Raw genomic sequence first — 19,712 nt, forward strand, 5'->3', positions numbered from 1 at the left:
ACTGCAGGACCTGGATTAACCTACACATCACCAGAGGAACAGAGGAGAAGTAGGAGAAGTGTACGGCTAAAGGCTATACGAACTGGCCGTCTAGCACATTTGGAACAGAGTAAAAGGAGCAGGTTTCTGGGCACGATAGCATAGATTCAAGGCATAGTGTACAGACAAAGGTAAGGTAGGATCTGAGTACATTGGAGGTAAACCTAGGCATTGAGTAATGATGAGAGAGATATAGTCTCTAGAGACGTTTAAACCAGGTTATGTCATCACATATGTAGGAGGTGGAACAACATGGTTGGTTAAGGCATATTGAGCAGGGCTAGAGGCTCTACAGTGAAATAAGACAGTAATCACTAACCAGGACAGTAATGGATGAGGCATATTGATATTAGAGAGAGGCATGCATAGCCAAGTGAACATATGGGTCCAGTGATTGGTTGGGCTGACTGGGGACACGGCGATTCAGACAGTTAGCAGACCGATGCTAACAAGCTAACAGTTAGTAGGCCGGGGCTAAACAAGCTAGCAATTAGCAGACCAGGGCTGGCAAGCTAGCAGTTAGCAGACCGGGTTAGCAAGAAATCAGTTGGCAGACCGGGGCTAGCAGTTAGCAGACCGGGGCAGGCAAGCTAGCAGTTAACAGACCGGGGATAGCAAGTTAGCCTTTGTGGGACTTCGCGATGGGGGTAAGTCTGTTTTTGCCTCTTCGTGCGGTGATGTCGATAGACCAGTCGTGGAATTAGTAGGGTTCCAAGTAGCTCTAGATAGCTAGCAAGCCGGTTAGCAGAATGGGCCTTCAGCGGACGTCGCGCCTGAGGGGCCTGTTGGAATCCTCGGGCAGATTATGTCGGTATTCCAGTCGTAGAGGATCGGCGGGGTTCCGTGCCCCGTACCGTCAGTAGAAGGGGTCCGGATATTGTAGCCCAGGAGTGGGCTTCGGTGGTAGCACAGGAGCCCTGGCCGAGCTAGCTTCAGGCTAATTGGTGCTTGCTCCGGGATGGAAATGCTAGCCAGGAGTAGTCACCCGGGATTGTGGTTAGCTAGTTGTGAAGATCCAGTTGAAAATGTTCAGAGTTTGCGGTAGGAATCCGGGGATATGGGAAGAAAAAAAAATATATAAAATAATAATTGGTCCGTTATGCTCTGGTTTCAGTCACGTTGTTCGAACTGGCGAGAGCTTTCCAAGCTAAAGGTTAGCTGATGACCGCTAGCAATGGTTTGATTGCTGGTAGGTAGTTAGCTGGCTAGCTTCAGTTGAGGGATTCCAGATCCGAAGTAAATAGAAATACTTTATAAAGAAAAAAAAAACAGATCCACGCCACATTGGGTGAGGCGGGTTGCAGGAGAGTGTTTAGAAGTTGAGGTTTAGGAAAATATTTTTAAAAGATATGAGAAGAAAAGGATGTAAAAAGATATACACAAGGGACACGACAGGACAAAGACGTCTGACTGCTACGCCATCTTGGAAATTTTTACCAGTAAAACATAATCAAAACCTACTTCTTTCACTTACTTGCTGTACTGTTTCGTTGTTCATTTGTTCAGTCGTTTCATTCTCAACCAGGATTTCTATGGAACGCCATTTGGGTCTTTGCGTGTCAAAAAAGATACACGTCAAATAACATGACATAATCCGTTTCAGTAGATATAGATAGCTAGCTAACTATATAGTTAGGTGTCATCATCTAAAATAACTCTAATTTATAAGACAGTTCTTATTTGATTAATGGTGGTCAGACCCATCTATGTGAAGCTAGTCACAATAAGAATTAGCCACAATAGTGGACTTTGCAGGTAGCTTTCAAAATAAAACTATGGCATAATTCTACTATTTGTATTCATTTGCATCACTGTCAATGACATACTTTTATTTTGAAGGCAAACCGCAAATTCCACTATTGTGCCTAATCCATATTGTGGCTAGCTTCACAACACATGACCCGGTTCGATCGAGCCTCACTAGCCAGATGAAGCTAGCTGGCAGCTTATAACGTTAGCTTTGGGCAACATGGTTAAGTAGCTGGCTAGCTATTTATTTTCATGAACTGAAGTTCAATTTCAATAGGCGAACAACAAGTGGCAACCTAGCTAATACTTACTCACAAGGATTCCTAAATCATTGCTAAGAATAATGAAAATGATTGCAGTTTTTAAATCACTGCAGTTGGTCATTGTTTTCAGGCTGGTTGTATTGGTGCTAGCTAGGTACCAAGCTAAAGCTAGCTACCACAGAACTTGCGGTCGAAGAAATTATGTTTTATTACCAACGCGGTATTGTAAACACATCGTTCGTGGCCGGTGTTTGCTGACTTTTTTGTACAGCTTTGACAGTGCTACTGTATGTTTTTTGACATGCAAAGACTCAAACAGCGTTCCATAGTATGTATGTTGTGAAGCTAATAGCAGTGACGCTATTTCTGTCTAACTCCAGTAGGGCAACATTGGAAAAATAGCGCACTTGGTAGTGTTAACCGGTGATCGACCAGTCGTCGAAAGCCAACATCATTTAATCCTAGTAAAAATTCCCTGTCTTAGGTCAGTTAGGACCACCACTTGTATTTCTTTCATCACATTCCCAGTGGGTCAGAAGTTTACATACACTCAATTAGTATTTGGTAGCATTGCCTTTAAATTGTTTAACTTGGGTCAAACGTTTCGGGTAGCCTTCCACAAGCTTCCCACAATAAGTTGGTTGAATTTTGGCCCATTCCTCCTGACAGAGCTGGTGTAACTGAGTCAGGTTTTTAGGCCTCCTTGCTCGCACACACTTTTTTTGTGATGGCCACTCCAATACCTTGACTTTGTTGTCTTTAAGCCATTTTGCCACAACTTTGGAAGTATGCTTGGGGTCATTGTCCATTTGGAAGACCCATTTGCGACCAAGCTTTAACTTCCTGACTGATGTCTTGAGATGTTGCTTCAATATATCCACATAATTTTCCTTCCTCATGATGTCATCTATTTTGTGAAGTGCACCAGTCCCTCCTGCAGCAAAGCACCCCCACAACATGATGCTGCCACCCCCGTGCTTCACGGTTGTGATGGTGTTCTTCGGCTTGTAAGCCTCCCCATTTTTCCTCCAAACATAACGATGGTCATTATGGCCAAACAGTTATATTTTTGTTTCATCAGACCAGAGGACATTTCTCCAAAAGGTACGATCTTTGTCCCCATGTGCAGTTGCAAACCCTACTCTGGCTTTTTTATGGCGGTTTTGGAGCAGTGGCTTTTTCCTTGCTGAGTGGCCTTTCAGGTTATGTCGATATAGGACTCGTTTTACTGTGGATATAGATACTTTTGAACCTGTTTCCTCCAGCATCTTCACAAGGTCCTTTGCTGTTGTTCCGAGATTGATTTTCGCACCAAAGTACGTTCATCTCTAGGAGACAGAATGCGTCTCCTTCCTGAGCGGTATGATGGCTGCGTGGTCCCATGATGTTTAAACTTGCGTACTATTGTTTGTACAGATGAACGTGGTACCTTCAGGCATTTGGAAATTGCTCCCAAGGATGAACCAGACTTGTGGAGGTCAACCATTTTTTTCTGAGGTCTTGGCTGATTTAATTTTATTTTCCCATGATGTCAAGCAAAGAGGCACTGATTTTGAACGAAGGCCTTGAAATACATCCACCACCAATTGACTCAAATGATGTGAATTAGCCTATCAGAAGCTTCTAAAGCCATGACATAATTTTCTGGAATTTTCCAAGCTGTTTAAAGGCATAGTCAACTTAGTGTATGTAAACTTCTGACCCACAGGAATTATGATACAGTGAATTATAAGTGAAATAATCTGTCTGTAAACAATTGTTGGAAAAATTACTTGTCATGCTCAAAGTAGATGTCCTAACCACCTTGCCCAAAACTATAGTTTGTTAAGAAGAAATTTGTGGAGTGGTTGAAAAATGAGTTTTAATGACTCCAACCTAAGTGTATGTAAACTTCAGACTTCAACTGTAGGTATAAACATCAGCTTTGACATCGGTTTTGCACATTGGGCTTAAACTAGACATCGGCCGATACCGATGTTGGCATTTTTAGCTAATATCGTCCGATTCTGATATGTTCACCAATATATTGTGCATCCCTAATTACAACCTCTATTCAAAAAGACAGCCAGTAGTTAGTTGAATTTCCAATGTGTTATCACTATGCTTTCAAAAACCTTAAAACTCAACCAAATTCCAATGGAAAAACTATTTCTGATTTTTGGTTTAGTTGTCACCCAAATGTCTATCACTGCGCTTTCAACCTTTTAAAAGCACAGCAATGTTAAAATAACTGACATTGTATTCCCATTTGATTTATTTATACAACATATTAATATGCTTCATCTAATAGCAGAACCAAATGACCTGGATTGTAATTGAGATTACAAGTGATCAATCCCGTTTGAGATTCTGCACAGATTATTACAGCAATTGTGAAGATCTGTATAGACCTGCAATGACATATGCATGCTATCTTGAACATGCACGCTTTATATGATTACATATGAAAAAATGTGTAGTAACATTAGCCTCCATGTGGTCATGGATGTTACTCATTTGAATTAGTTTGTAAAATAGCCTTAAAGGAAAATTCCACCTAAAACCTATCTTTTGGTATTACTTTCATTAGTCCATTGTTGACAATGTCCCAAAATGTTTTGCTTTCAGCAATCAAGTTTTCAAGATATGTAAGTTTCAAAACACAGAAATCATCCCAGTATGAGTAAAAAAAATTGACCAACCGGCTCGATTCGCTCTTTTGAAGCAAATTTTGAAATTGTGTTTTTTACATTGAATAAAAGTAGAGACTCAGAGCTTGAACATGGTATATATTTGGGGCGGCAGGTTTCTTAGTGGGTAGAGTGTTGGGCCAGTAACTGAAAGGTTGCTAGATCGAATCCCCGAGCTGAAAAGGTTAAAATCTACCGTTCTGCCCCTGATCACTGTTCCTAGGCCGTCATTGTAAATAAGAATTTGTTCTTAACGGACTTGCCTAGTTAAATAAAGGTCAAATAAAAAATACAATATTATAAGCTACAGTTGAGGAACAATGGGAAAGTAATTCTGCTTTGAAAGTTGATAAAACTTGTAACCCCACTTTTGAGAAAATGGCACTTGAATGTCGTGGTACACCTACTGGAGAGCTCTAATTTGTCTACAGCATCATTCACACCCTCTTAAGCCTTAGCCACACCCAGCTCTTTAAGGGTTCACGTGTGGCCATGTGCTAAACAGAGTAAGTATGGTAATGTACTAAACAACCAAAGATTTCAAGACTAAAGGCGGGTTTATTCTACGTCTGTAGACAGTTGTTGCAGTACCATCATTAACATTCTATTGTCGTCCGGCATCAAACTTGACGTTGTGAAAAAGTATGAAAACAAAAATGACAGGCTGCATGATTTCAGTAGCCTGGCGGTCCAAAATAGCATAACTGGTGTATTTTAACACCAATAAAAACATACGTTTAAAAATGCAAACCAGGCAACTAAAAGCAACTTTATAAACAATGTTTTGATTCATTTCTAGCCTGTTAGCTAGCTTACGTTCAAGTAATAACCATATCATATAGCTGACGATGTCTTAACTAATTTGTATTCATAATTACAGGAAAATAAACTCACAACAAGATAGTTATTTTCCAGTTAATAGGTAGCTAATGACAGAAAATAGCTTACGGTTGTGAGTGTGACGAAATAAAAGCAGGGCATTCTACCAGAGAATTTAACTTTGGTGCAGGTCATGTTGTTCTTCACATTACCGTCTCTGGTAAACACACACTATATCAAATAGTGTTTATTTGTCACATGCACAAGTGTAAACGGTACAGGGAAATGGTTACTTGCATAGTGGAGTCTTTTGTTTAGATATGTAGCTAGCTAGCTAAAAAACAATTAACCATAATCCCAACTCATAACGTTACTACCCTGCATGAATCTGCAGGTAGCTAAAGCTAACCATCTAACTTAGGTTCAATGTTAGCTAGCTAGCTAACAGGCAATAACTAGCAATGCAAATGGCTCTGAGATACAAATAATATTACTACACAGATCATACACATAACGTTAGCTAGCGAGCCAGCCAACTAACGTTAGCTAGCTAGCTAACAGTACGCTTTAACTTGCAATGAAAACGACTTTCTGACAAAATAATAAAATATACAGTACCAGTCAAAAGTTTGGACACACCTATTCATTCAAGGGTTTTTCTTATTTTTTTTTACTATTTTCTACATTGTATAATAATAGTGAAGACATCAAAACTATGAAATAACACATATGGAATCATGTAGTAACCAAAAAAGTGTTAAACAAATCAAAATATATTTGAGATTTGAGATTCTTCAAAGTAGCCACCCTTTGCCTTGATGACAGCTTTGCACACTCTTGGCAAGTCACAGACACATCTCAACATCAACTGTTCAGAATAGACTGTTTGAATCAGGCATTAATGGGCTGCAAAAACACCACAACTAAAGGACACCAATAATAAGAAGAGACTTGGACATGGCCCAAGCAAGAGCAATGGACATTAGACCGGTGGAAATCTGTCCTTTGGTCTGATGAGTCCAAATTTGAGATTTTTGGTTCCAACTGCCATGTCTTTGTGAGACGCAGAGTAGGTGAACGGATGATCTCCGCATGTGTGGTTCCCACCCTGAAGCATGGAGGAGGAGTTGTGATGGTATAGGGGTGCTTTGTTATTAAGGTACATGCAAGTTCACATGTTCCAGAAGGCTTTTCTGCCAAAAAAAAGCATTTTGATAAAAAATAAATGTTTACTTTCAAATGCCTCTCCTGTGAAGCAGTGACGTGCAACATATGCCTAGTTTCCTGAAACGAGTCACATTTAGGGACTGGTTCAACAATGGACTAATGAAAGAAATACCAAAAAATAGTTTTTGGGTGGAGTTTTCCTTTAACTTTAGGCTATTTACTGTATTACAAACATAATATTGAATTGTGGTTGACAATGCAAACAAATATCAACATTTAAAGGATTTGTATCTACTGCTTAGGTAGTTCCATATGAGCCACCGGTTTAATCCCATTCTTTAACTAACATTTTTTGGGTTGAATTGGAGACGTAAATCCAACAAATCATTTGTTGACTTTTCGACAAGTTAGTAGGCAATTTATTGTATTTCAAAAGTGTTATTGAATTGTGTTTGGTTGTCAACGCAACCAACATTTGGAAGGAGATTTATCTTCTGCTTGGATAGTTCAATCTGTGCCACTGACTTAGTCTGGCTTTAATTCCAGTTTGTCTACAATTCATAATTAAAATGTTGGATTGACGTCTCCATCTCAACCAAAAATGTAAGTAAAAAATAGGACTAAATCAAATTAAACTTTAAATGCACTATAAATAAAGTTTGATTTGATTTAGTCCTAATGTTTAATTTTAATTTTTATTTGAGATGGAGATGCTAATTTTTATTTTGTAGACAAAATGGAATTAAAGCCAGACTAAGTTAGTGGCACTGATGAAACTATCCAAGCAGAAGATGCATCTCCTTCAAATGTTGATATTTGTTTGCATTGACAACCAAACACAATTCAATACCACTAAATAGCATTCAATTTGAAATCAACCAGAGCTTGAAACCCTAGGCTTATTGCATTGTGCCTATTGTATTGTGCCTATAAAAGAAACAATTGATGTTGATGACTTTGAAAACGCTATATAGGCCTAAATAGTATCATTGATGATAAATTACTTTTAAAGTATGGTCACATTTCATCAGTTTTGGAAAAAGTGCACAATTACCTTAAATAGAAAATTAAAGTGAAAGTCACCCTGTAAAATACTACTTGAGTAAAAGTCTAAACATATTTGGTTTTAAATATACTTAAGTATCAAAGGTAAATGTAATTGCAAAAATATACTTAAGTATCAAAAGTTAAAGTATAAATAATTTCACATTCCTTATATTAAGCAAACCAGACGGCACGATTTTCTTGAGATAAAGAGATAAAAGTTGACCTATTTTGCTTACCCCACCCTACCATGAGACATCCATCTCTTCATCCTTGAAAAAGAGAAACGTTTGAGATAAAAGTTTACAAAGAGGGTTGTGAAACAATTTAATATTTTCTGGCAACATTTTTTTCCCCCTTTAATTTCAATTTTATAAAAGGTCGTAAACTCATATTTTTTTTTCATATTGGCAAATGCTGTAGTTTAGACCTTATTTTACATAATCAAATGTTTTTGTTGTGCTACACGCCATAGGTTGAGACACAACATGTTTTTTTTTATTCATGACGGCATCACTTTTGGCAGAAATGCAGAAATAGGCGATGTGGAGGTAAGGGCTAAGGTTGTGTGTTTGTCTATTTGTTTGTGGGTGTTTGTGGATGATGTGGAAGTTTGTTATGGTTTCAGGAAGTGAAGAGGCGTTCTTGAAAACAATCCTGCTGGATTGTGTAAGCAGAGTTCAATACCTCTCTCTCTCTCTCTCTCCCCTCCTCCCTCCTCTAGTTTCTTTCTTTTCTCCTTTTCTTGTTTGTGAAAGTCTATTTTGGTAATTTTTGTGTCACAGAACCCCACTTCATTTCCTGCACACCCAGTCAGGAAGAGATGCAGTGTGTGTGTGTGTTTCTGCAGGTGGGCCAGTCAGATCCAGAGCAGGTCTAATTGCTGAGTGTGTGAGTGTTGTCTCTGATTGGGGTTAAAGACTACATCACTGCAGGGCTGCTGGAATAATTACTGCTGCTTAACCTTTCCTCTGACACACACACACCATCAACCAAATGAATGTTCTCCTTTTCCGGTACAGCTTTTATCCACTGTTTCATTTGGACAGGTTCAGAAGCTGTAAGTAGGCATTCAGTACTAATATGTCTTGTTTCTTGGTGCTCAGTCGGTGTCAAGGCTTTAGGCCTAGTTCACTGTCTCCTCTGCATCGTGGCCATAGAGACTAGACTGGGTCAGGTTAGTGTTGACTCAGCAGCATTAACACACATCAGACTCATCCAGCTGAACTTCTCACTGCCTGCCCGCCTGTCAGCACTCCATCTACACTCACCACAGGAGCAGCTGCTACTGTAGTCTCATTGTAGTGTGTGTGTGTGTGTGTGCTGACAGTGGTCCATGTCTGGCAGAAGAGTGAATTCTGCCATGATAGAACATCTCTGTGTACTGTCTCAACACATTCAGGTTGGATGATATGGAATATGGAATGGAAGCGTTATATTGAAGATATACATTTTATTTTAGCTAATGTGTAATCTACTTTTCCTGGGTCTTGTGTAAGGGATAGATAATGTAAATGTGACTTGGCTGTCTGTGAGAGAACTTTAGACAGAGGTTTAGTATTTTAGCTGGCTAGGGAGAGTCACTGAGTTTCTAGATTTGAGTGGGAGGGAGATCCAGTTATTATAGATGTCAAGTGTGAGTGAGAGTCAGGCAATATGGCCGCCAGAGCTGTCAATTATTTTACCTAGGCATTGACATTCAAGGATGATTATAATATGAACAGATTTCATTCATAGCTTGATTTGCAGTTGGTGGTTGGGGTGGGTGCTGTGCAGTTTTGGGGTTGAGGTAGGGGTGGTAACAGGGGTGGGGCCTTGGCCTGGGGATGTATAGTGGTGGTATGGCTACGGCTTGCACATCGCACGCGACACACACGGTACACTAGGCAGTCCTGGTTATCCTTTAACAAGAAGTTAACAGGGACTAACCCTGACATAGATATAGGCTTCAACCACACGCACGCACGCACGCACGCACGCACGCACACTCTCCAGTGCACTTCAGTTTAAACCCACTTAAACAGGAGTAGGCTTTCCATTAATCCTAAGGGAAAGACATGCCGTGCAATTTACTGTAGAGGAAGGAACTAGAGGAGAGGGGGACAGTTAGAGGAGGAGGAGAAGAGAGCTTGTATGTGAAAATTATATTTTATCTAGGTTGGCCTGGTTCTCAGATTTACATTTAACATTTTAGTAATTTAGCAGACGCTCTTATCCAGAGCAATTTACATGAGCAATTAGGGTTAAGTGCCTTGCTCATACTGCAGCATTATGGGTCTTGACTGTACTACAATCATATGTGTTTAAAAATCTAAACCAAGCAAGTCGCTGGCTGATATTCAAACCCAGTCCCATTAATGTTTAGTAAAGCATTACTGTTATTATGTGTATGATTGTGTAATATCATGCAAGTGTGTCAGGCTTCATAATATAACTCTGACAGTGTGATCATGTGAGTTTTTATTTTAAAATATTTTATTTCTGTCACGGTCGTCGTTGGTTAAGGAGGACCAAAACGCAGCAGGAATGTTGATGCTCATCTTGTGTATTTATTTACAAACTAAGTGAACACCAAAACAACAAAACGAAACGAACTTACGAACAACGAAACAGTCTTGAAAGGCTCACTCGGCAAAACAAGAAACAATCTCCCACAAATACACAGACAAACACATCCAACTAATATAGGACTTCCAATCAAAGGCAACACCACACAGCTGCCTTCAATTGGAAGTCCACCCCAATTAACCAAACATAGACATACAACCAGCTAGATCAAAATAGAAATACGTAAACAAGGAACAGTGCCCAAAAACCCCGGAATACTTAAATCAAATGCCCTTTTAGAAAAAACACCACCCCGAACCACATAAACCAAATACCCTCTGCCACGTCCTGACCAAACTACAATAACAATTAATCCTTATACTGGCCAGGACGTGACAGTACCCCCCCCTAAAGGTGCTAACCCCGGAAGCACCTCAAAAATAACAAAAACCCCAAACAACAACAAAAAATCCCCCTAACTAAAGGGAGGGAAGGGAGGGTGGCTGCCGTCAACGACGGCACTGTGCTACACCCCCCCTCCCCAACCCACCTATATCTGGAGGTGGCTCTGGTTCTGGCAGTTCCGGGCAGACGACCCACCCCGGTAGCTCCGGGTAGACGGGCCACTCGGGCTGGGACGGAGGACAGTCGGGCCACTCTGGCAGACCCGGAAGACAGTCGGGCCACTCTGGCAGACCCGGAAGACAGTCGGGCCACTCTGGCATCGCCGGGCAGTCTGGCCACTCTGCAATCTCCGGGCAGTCTGGCCACTCTGGCAGCTCCTGACTAGTGGGTGGCTCTGGCGGCTCTTCACTGACGGGCGGCTCTGGCGACTCTTGACTGACGGGCAGTTCTGGCGACTCTTGACTGACGGGCAGTTCTGGCGACTCTTGACTGACGGGCAGTTCTGGCGACTCTTGACTGACGGGCAGTTCTGGCGACTCTTGACTGACGGGCAGTTCTGGCGACTCTTGACTGACGGGCAGCTCTAGCGACGTCGGACTGGGATGACGCACTTGAAGCCTGGTGCGTGGTGCTGGTACTGGACGTACCAGACTGGGAACACGCACCTCCAGGCTAGTGCGGGGAGCGGGAATAGGACGAGTCGGACTGGGCTGACGCACTTCCGGGTCCGCACGAGAGACAGGAGCTGGAAACCCAGGGCTATGGAGGCGCACAGGCGGTCTTGATCTTACCTCCTGCACAACCCATTCTGGCTGGATGGAACTAGTAGCCCTGTACGAGCGGGGTGCTTGTACAGGGCGGACTGGGCTGTGCAGGGGCCTGATGGTAGCCGTGCGTAGAGCGGGAGTTGGGTAGCCTGGTCCTTGGAGGCGTACCGGCGACCAGATGCGCTGCGCAGGCATCCTCCTACCAGGCTGGATGCCCGCTCTAGCACGGCACCTGCGAGGGGCTGGAATAACGCGCACCGGACTGTGCGTGCGTATGGGTGAGATAGTGCGCTCCTCAGCGAAACATGGCGCTCTCCACCTCATACGCTCCTCCATATAACCACGGGTAGCTGGCTTCTGGCTCTTCCTTGGCCAAGCCAAACTACCCGTGTGCCCCCCAAAAAAATGTATTGGGGGTGCCTCTCGTGCTTCAACGCCAGTCGTGTTCCTCGGAAACGTTCCCGGTCCATACCAGCCTTTCGCCTTTCCTCCCTCTCTCTTACCACCTGTCCCCATGGAAGGCGATCCTTTCCTGCTTGGATCTCCTCCCAAGTGTAGGAGCCTTCTCCCCCCAAGATCTCCTCCCAAGTCCATCTCTCACCATAGTCCAACTCAAAATCCCTTTGCTCCTTCCTCTGCTGCTTGGTCCTTTGGTGGTGGGAGATTCTGTCACGGTCGTCGTTGGTTAAGGAGGACCAAAACGCAGCAGGAATGTCGATGCTCATCTTGTGTATTTATTTACAAACTAAGTGAACACCAAAACAACAAAACGAAACGAACTTACGAACAACGAAACAGTCTTGAAAGGCTCACTCGGCAAAACAAGAAACAATCTCCCACAAATACACAGACAAACACACCCAACTAATATAGGACTTCCAATCAAAGGCAACACCACACAGCTGCCTTCAATTGGAAGTCCACCCCAATTAACCAAACATAGACATACAACCAGCTAGATCAACATAGAAATACGTAAACAAGGAACAGTGCCCAAAAACCCCGGAATACTTAAATCAAATGCCATTTTAGAAAAAACACCACCCCGAACCACATAAACCAAATACCCTCTGCCACGTCCTGACCAAACTACAATAACAATTAATCCTTATACTATTAATCCTTATAGATGACCTGGAGCCAGTGGGTCTGGCGCCGAATATGTAGCGAGGGCCAGCCGACTAGAGCATACAGGTCGCAGTGGTGGGTGGTATAAGGGGCTTTGGTGACAAAACGGATGGCACTGTGATAGACTGCATCCAGTTTGCTGAGTAGAGTATTGGAAGCTATTTTGTAAATGACATCGTCGAAGTCGAGGATCGGTAGGATAGTCAGTTTTACGAGGGTATGTTTGGCGGCGTGAGTGAAGGAGGCTTTGTTGCGAAATAGGAAGCTGATTCTAGATGTCATTTTGGATTGGAGATGTTTAATATGAGTCTGGAAGGAGAGTTTACAGTCTAGCCAGACACCTAGGTATTTGTAGTTGTCCACATATTCTAATTCAGAACCGTCCAGAGTAGTGATGCTAGTCGGGCGGGCGGGTGCGGGCAGCGAACGGTTGAAAAGCATGCATTTGGTTTTACTAGCGTTTAAGAGCAGTTGGAGGCCACGGAAGGAGTGTTGTATGGCATTGAAGCTCGTTTGGAGGTTAGTTAACACAGTGTCCAAAGAAGGGCCAGATGTATACAGAATGGTGTCGTCTGCGTAGAGGTGGATCAGGGAATCACCCGCAGCAAGAGCGACATCGTTGATATATACAGAGAAAAGAGTCGGACCGAGAATTGAACCCTGTGGTACACCCATAGAGACTGCCAGAGGTCCGGACAATAGGCCCTCCAATTTGACACACTTAACTCTGTCTGAGAAGTAGTTGGTGAAGCAGGTGAGGCAGTCATTTGAGAAACCAAGGCTGTTGAGTCTGCCGATAAGAATACGGTAATTAACAGAGTCGAAAGCCTTGGCCAGGTCAATGAATATGGCTGCACAGTACTGTCTTTTATCGATGGTGGTTATGATATCATTTAGTACCTTGAGCGGGGCTGAGGTGCACCCGTGACCAGCTCGTAAACCAGATTGCACAGCGGAGAAGGTACGGTGGGATTCGAAATGGTCAGTGATCTGTTTATTACCTTGGCTTTAGAAAGGCATGGCAGGATGGAGATAGGTCTATAACAGTTTGGATCTAGAGATGACCGCGGCAGCTTTCCAATCTTTGGGGATCTCGGACGATGCGAAAGAGAGGTTGAACAGACTGGTAATAGGGGTTGCAACAATGGCGGCAGATAATTTTAGAAAGAGATTGTCTAGCCCAGCTGATTTGTATGGGTCCAAGTTTTGCAGCTCTTTCAGAACATCTGCTATCTGGATTTGGGTGAAGGAGAAGCTGGGGAGGCATGGGCAAGTAGCTGCGTGGGGTGCAGAGCTCTTGGCCGGGGTTGGGGTTGCCAGGAGGAAAGCATGGCCAGCCGTAGAGAAATGCTTATTGAAATTCTCGATTATCGTGGATTTATCGGTGGTGACAGTGTTACCTCGCCTCAGTGCAGTGGGCAGCTGGGAGGAGGTGCTTTTGTTCTCCATGGACTTTACAGTGTCCCAAAACTACAGGATGCAAATTTCTGCTTGAAAAAGCTAGCCTTTGCTTTCCTGACTGACTGCGTGTACTGGTTCCTGACTTCCCTGAAAAGTTGCATTTCGCAGGGACTATTCGATTCTAGTGCAGTCCGCCACAGGATGTTTTTGTGCTGGTCAAGGGCAGTCAGGTCTGGAGTGAACCAAGGGCTATATCTGTTCTTAGTTCTACATTTTTTGAAAGGGGCATGCTTATCTAAGATGTCCCACAGTGTGATCTGCAAGTGTGTCAGGCTTCGTAATATAACTCTGACAGTGTGGTCATGCGAGTGTGTCAGGCTTCGTATTATAACTCTGACAGTGTGGTCATGCGAGTGTGTCAGGCTTCGTATTATAACTCTGACAGTGTGGTCATGCGAGTGTGTCAGGCTTCATAATATAACTCTGACAGTGTGGTCATGCGAGTGTGTCAGGCTTCGTAATATAACTCTGACAGTGTGGTCATGCGAGTGTTTCAGGCTTCGTATTATAACTCTGACAGTGTGATCATGCGAGTGTGTCAGGCTTCGTCATATAACTCTGACAGTGTGGTCATGCATTGTGTCAGGCTTCGTAATATAACTCTGACAGTGTGATCATGCGAGTGTGTCAGGCTTCGTAATATAACTCTGACAGTGTGATCATGCGATTGTGTCAGGCTTCGTAATATAACTCTGACAGTGTGATCATGCGAGTGTGTCAGGCTTCGTAATATAACTCTGACAGTGTGATCATGCGAGTGTGTCAGGCTTCGTAATATAACTCTGACAGTGTGGTCATGCATTGTGTCAGGCTTCGTAATATAACTCTGACAGTGTGGTCATGCGAGTGTGTCAGGCTTTGTAATATAACTCTGACAGTGTGATCATGCGAGTGTGTCAGGCTTCGTAATATAACTCTGACAGTGTGGTCATTCGAGTGTGTCAGGCTTCGTAATATAACTCTGACAGTGTGGTCATGCGAGTGTGTCAGGCTTCGTAATATAACTCTGACAGTGTGATCATGCGAGTGTGTCAGGCTTCGTAATATAACTCTGACAGTGTGGTCATGCGAGTGTGTCAGGCTTCGTAATATAACTCTGACAGTGTGATCATGCGAGTGTGTCAGGCTTCGTAATATAACTCTGACAGTGTGATCATGCGAGTGTGTCAGGCTTCGTAATATAACTCTGACAGTGTGGTCATGCGAGTGTGTCAGGCTTCGTAATATAACTCTGACAGTGTGATCATGCGAGTGTGTCAGGCTTCGTAATATCACTCTGACAGTGTGGTCATGCGAGTGTGTCAGGCTTCGTAATATAACTCTGACAGTGTGATCATGCGAGTGTGTCAGGCTTCGTAATATAACTCTGACAGTGTGGTCATGCGAGTGTGTCAGGCTTCGTAATATAACTCTGACAGTGTGATCATGCGAGTGTGTCAGGCTTCGTAATATAACTCTGACAGTGTGGTCATGCGAGTGTGTCAGGCTTCGTAATATAACTCTGACAGTGTGATCATGCGAGTGTGTCAGGCTTCGTAATATAACTCTGACAGTGTGGTCATGCGAGTGTGTCAGGCTTCATAATATAACTCTGACAGTGTGATCATGCGAGTGTGTCAGGCTTCGTAATATAACTCTGACAGTGTGATCATGCGAGTGTGTCAGGCTTTGTAATATAACTCTGACAGTGTGGTCATGCGAGTGTGTCAGGCTTCGTATTATAACTCTGACAGTGTGGTCATGCGAGTGTGTCTGTCATCTAGTCTCGCTTGTTTATTTGTCATTAGACACACTCTTCACTTAAGGTCACTGAAGACTATCTCAGCTCTACCCTCATCCTCTCTCTGTACCTCCTGCAGGGGACAAGGATGGCAGTAAGGTGACAACGGTGGTGGCCACCCCAGGCCAAGGGCCCGACAGGCCCCAAGAGGTCAGCTATACAGACACCAAGGTGATTGGGAACGGCTCCTTCGGAGTGGTCTACCAGGCCAAGCTGTGTGACTCTGGAGAGCTGCTGGCCATCAAGAAGGTTCTGCAGGACAAGAGGTTTAAGGTGAGAGAGACTGCAGGTTGCTCGCAGACACACACACACACGCACATTTCTTTGATCTCATGAAACGATTACATCATTCATGTCTTTTCAAAGATAAAATCCTTCATTCATCTTTCAGTTGAAGTCTTTTTCTTCCATCCTTTCTTTGTAACGGATGACTTTCATTCAGAGTGGGTTCTACTATAACTTTCATTCAGAGTGGGTTCTACAATAACTTTCATTCAGAGTGGGTTCTACTATAACTTTTATTCAGAGTGGGTTCTACTATAACTTTCATTGAGTGGGTTCTACTATAACTTTCATTCGGAGTGGGTTCTACTATAACTTTCATTCGGAGTGGGTTCTACAATAACTTTCATTCAGAGTGGGTTCTACAATAACTTTCATGGGGTCCCTGTAGCTCAGTTGGTAGAGCATGGTGTTTGCAACGCCAGGGTTGTGGGTTCGTTTCCCACGGGGGGCCAGCACAGAATTTTTTTTTAATGAAATTGTATGAAATGTATGCATTCACTACTGTAAGTCGCTCTGGATAAGAGCGTCTGCTAAATGACTAAAATGTAAATGTAAATTCAGAGAGGGTTCTACTATAACATTCATTCAGAGTGGGTTCTACTATAACTTTTATTCAGAGTGGGTTCTACTATAACTTTCATTCAGAGTGGGTTCTACTATAACTTTCATTCAGAGTGGGTTCTACAATAAAACTTTTATTCAGAGTGGGTTCTACTATAACTTTCATTGAGTGGGTTCTACTATAACTTTCATTCGGACTGGGTTCTACTATAACTTTCATTCAGAGTGGGTTCTACAATAACTTTCATTCAGAGAGGGTTCTACTATAACTTTCATTCAGAGTGGGTTCTACTATAACTTTTATTCAGAGTGGGTTCTACTATAACTTTCATTCGGAGTGGGTTCTACAATAACTTTCATTCAGAGTGGGTTCTACAATAACTTTCATTCAGAGAGGGTTCTACTATAACTTTCATTCAGAGTGGGTTCTACTATAACTTTCATTCAGAGTGGGTTCTACAATAACTTTCATTCAGAGTGGGTTCTACTATAACTTTCATTCAGAGTGGGTTCTACTATAACTTTCATTCAGAGTGGGTTCTACTATAACTTTCATTCAGAGTGGGTTCTACTATAACTTTCATTCAGAGTGGGTTCTACTATTACTTTCATTCAGAGTGGGTTCTACTATAACTTTTATTCAGAGTGGGTTCTACTATAACTTTCATTCAGAGTGGGTTCTACTATAACTTTCATTCAGAGTGGGTTCTACTATAACTTTCATTCGGAGTGGGTTCTACTATAACTTTCATTCGGAGTGGGTTCTACAATAACTTTCATTCGTAGTGGGTTCTACTATAACTTTCAGTCAGAGTGGGTTCTACTATAACTTTCATTCAGAGTGGGTTCTACTATAACTTTCATTCAGAGTGGGTTCTACTATAACTTTCATTCAGAGTAGGTTCTACTATAACTTTCATTCAGAGTGGGTTCTACTATAACTTTCATTCAGAGTGGGTTCTACTATAACTTTTATTCAGAGTGGGTTCTACTATAACTTTTATTCAGAGTGGGTTCTACTATAACTTTCATTCAGAGTGGGTTCTACTATAACTTTCATTCAGAGTGGGTTCTACTATAACTTTCATTCGGAGTGGGTTCTACTATAACTTTCATTCGGAGTGGGTTCTACAATAACTTTCATTCGGAGTAGGTTCTACAATAACTTTCATTCAGAGTGGCTTCTACAATAACTTTCATTCAGAGTGGGTTCTACTATGACTTTCATTCAGAGTGGGTTCTACTATAACTTTTATTCAGAGTGGGTTCTACTATAACTTTCATTGAGTGGGTTCTACTATAACTTTCATTCGGAGTGGATTCTACAATAACTTTCATTCAGAGAGGGTTCTACTATAACTTTCATTCAGAGTGGGTTCTACTATAACTTTCATTCAGAGTGGGTTCTGCTATAACTTTCATTCAGAGTGGGTTCTACTATAACTTTCATTCAGAGTAGGTTCTACTATAACTTTCATTCAGAGTGGGTTCTACTATAACTTTCATTCAGAGTGGGTTCTACTATAACTTTCATTCAGAGTAGGTTCTACAATAACTTTCATTCGGAGTGGGTTCTACTATAACTTTTATTCAGAGTGGGTTCTACAATAACTTTCATTCGGAGTGGGTTCTACTATAACTTTCATTCGGAGTGGGTTCTACTATAACTTTTATTCAGAGTGGGTTCTACTATAACTTTCATTCAGAGTGGGTTCTACAATAACTTTTATTCAGAGTGGGTTCTACAATAACTTTCATTCGGAGTGGGTTCTACTATAACTTTCATTCGGAGTGGGTTCTACAATAACTTTCATTCGGAGTGGGTTCTACTATAACTTTTATTCAGAGTGGGTTCTACTATAACTTTCATTCAGAGTGGGTTCTACAATAACTTTCATTCAGAGTGGGTTCTACTATAACTTTCATTCAGAGTGGGTCCTACTATAACTTTCATTCAGAGTGGGTTCTACTATAACTTTCATTCGGAGTGGGTTCTACTATAACTTTCATTCGGAGTGGGTTCTACAATAACTTTCATTCGTAGTGGGTTCTACTATAACTTTCAGTCAGAGTGGGTTCTACTATAACTTTCATTCAGAGTGGGTTCTACTATAACTTTCATTCAGAGTGGGTTCTACAATAACTTTCATTCGTACTGGGTTCTACTATAACTTTCAGTCAGAGTGGGTTCTACTATAACTTTCATTCAGAGTGGGTTCTACTATAACTTTCATTCAGAGTGGGTTCTACTATAACTTTCATTCAGAGTAGGTTCTACTATAACTTTCATTCAGAGTGGGTTCTACTATAACTTTCATTCAGAGTGGGTTCTACTATAACTTTCATTCAGAGTAGGTTCTACAATAACTTTCATTCAGAGTGGGTTCTGCTATAACTTTCATTCAGAGTGGGTTCTACTATAACTTTTATTCAGAGTGGGTTCTACTATAACTTTCATTCAGAGTGGGTTCTACTATAACTTTCATTCGGAGTGGGTTCTACTATAACTTTCATTCGTAGTGGGTTCTACAATAACTTTCATTCGGAGTAGGTTCTACAATAACTTTAATTCGGAGTGGGTTCTACTATAACTTTCATTCAGAGTGGGTTCTACAATAACTTTCATTCAGAGTGGGTTCTACTATAACTTTTATTCAGAGTGGGTTCTACTATAACTTTTATTCAGAGTGGGTTCTACTATAACTTTCATTCAGAGTGGGTTCTACTATAACTTTCATTCAGAGTGGGTTTTACTATAACTTTCATTCAGAGTGGGTTCTGCTATAATTTCATGACTATGACTCCATCCATTCACACTACTATTCTCTGGTCTTTTGTGAATGGATTACAGGCTCCACACTCTGTTAGTAGAACAAAGAGAGAAACAAACACACACACTATACAGGTGTTACTGAGTTCCCTGCCACTCTCTAGTCTAGGTCCACTACTACAGAAACAAACTCCTATATCTACATCTGCTCAGTAGTAGCAGTGAATGCACAGATGGCTGTGCAATGTAGCATTGTGT

General features: G+C 42.0%; 1 protein-coding gene across 2 annotated transcripts in view; it reads left to right on the plus strand.

Annotated features, from left to right (window-relative positions):
- The window catches only part of LOC106586650 (glycogen synthase kinase-3 beta), a 53,910-nt gene that overhangs the window by 10,522 nt on the left and 23,676 nt on the right, over positions 1–19,712 (plus strand). For both annotated transcript variants that reach the window (XM_014174159.2, XM_014174161.2), the window contains exon 2: positions 15,918–16,111. In XM_014174159.2, coding sequence (XP_014029634.2) covers positions 15,918–16,111 — 194 coding nt within the window. The remainder of the gene's footprint in view (positions 1–15,917; positions 16,112–19,712) is intronic.

This window comes from Salmo salar, chromosome ssa25, assembly GCF_905237065.1.
Source record: "Salmo salar chromosome ssa25, Ssal_v3.1, whole genome shotgun sequence".
Classification (NCBI taxonomy): Eukaryota; Metazoa; Chordata; class Actinopteri; order Salmoniformes; family Salmonidae; genus Salmo; species Salmo salar.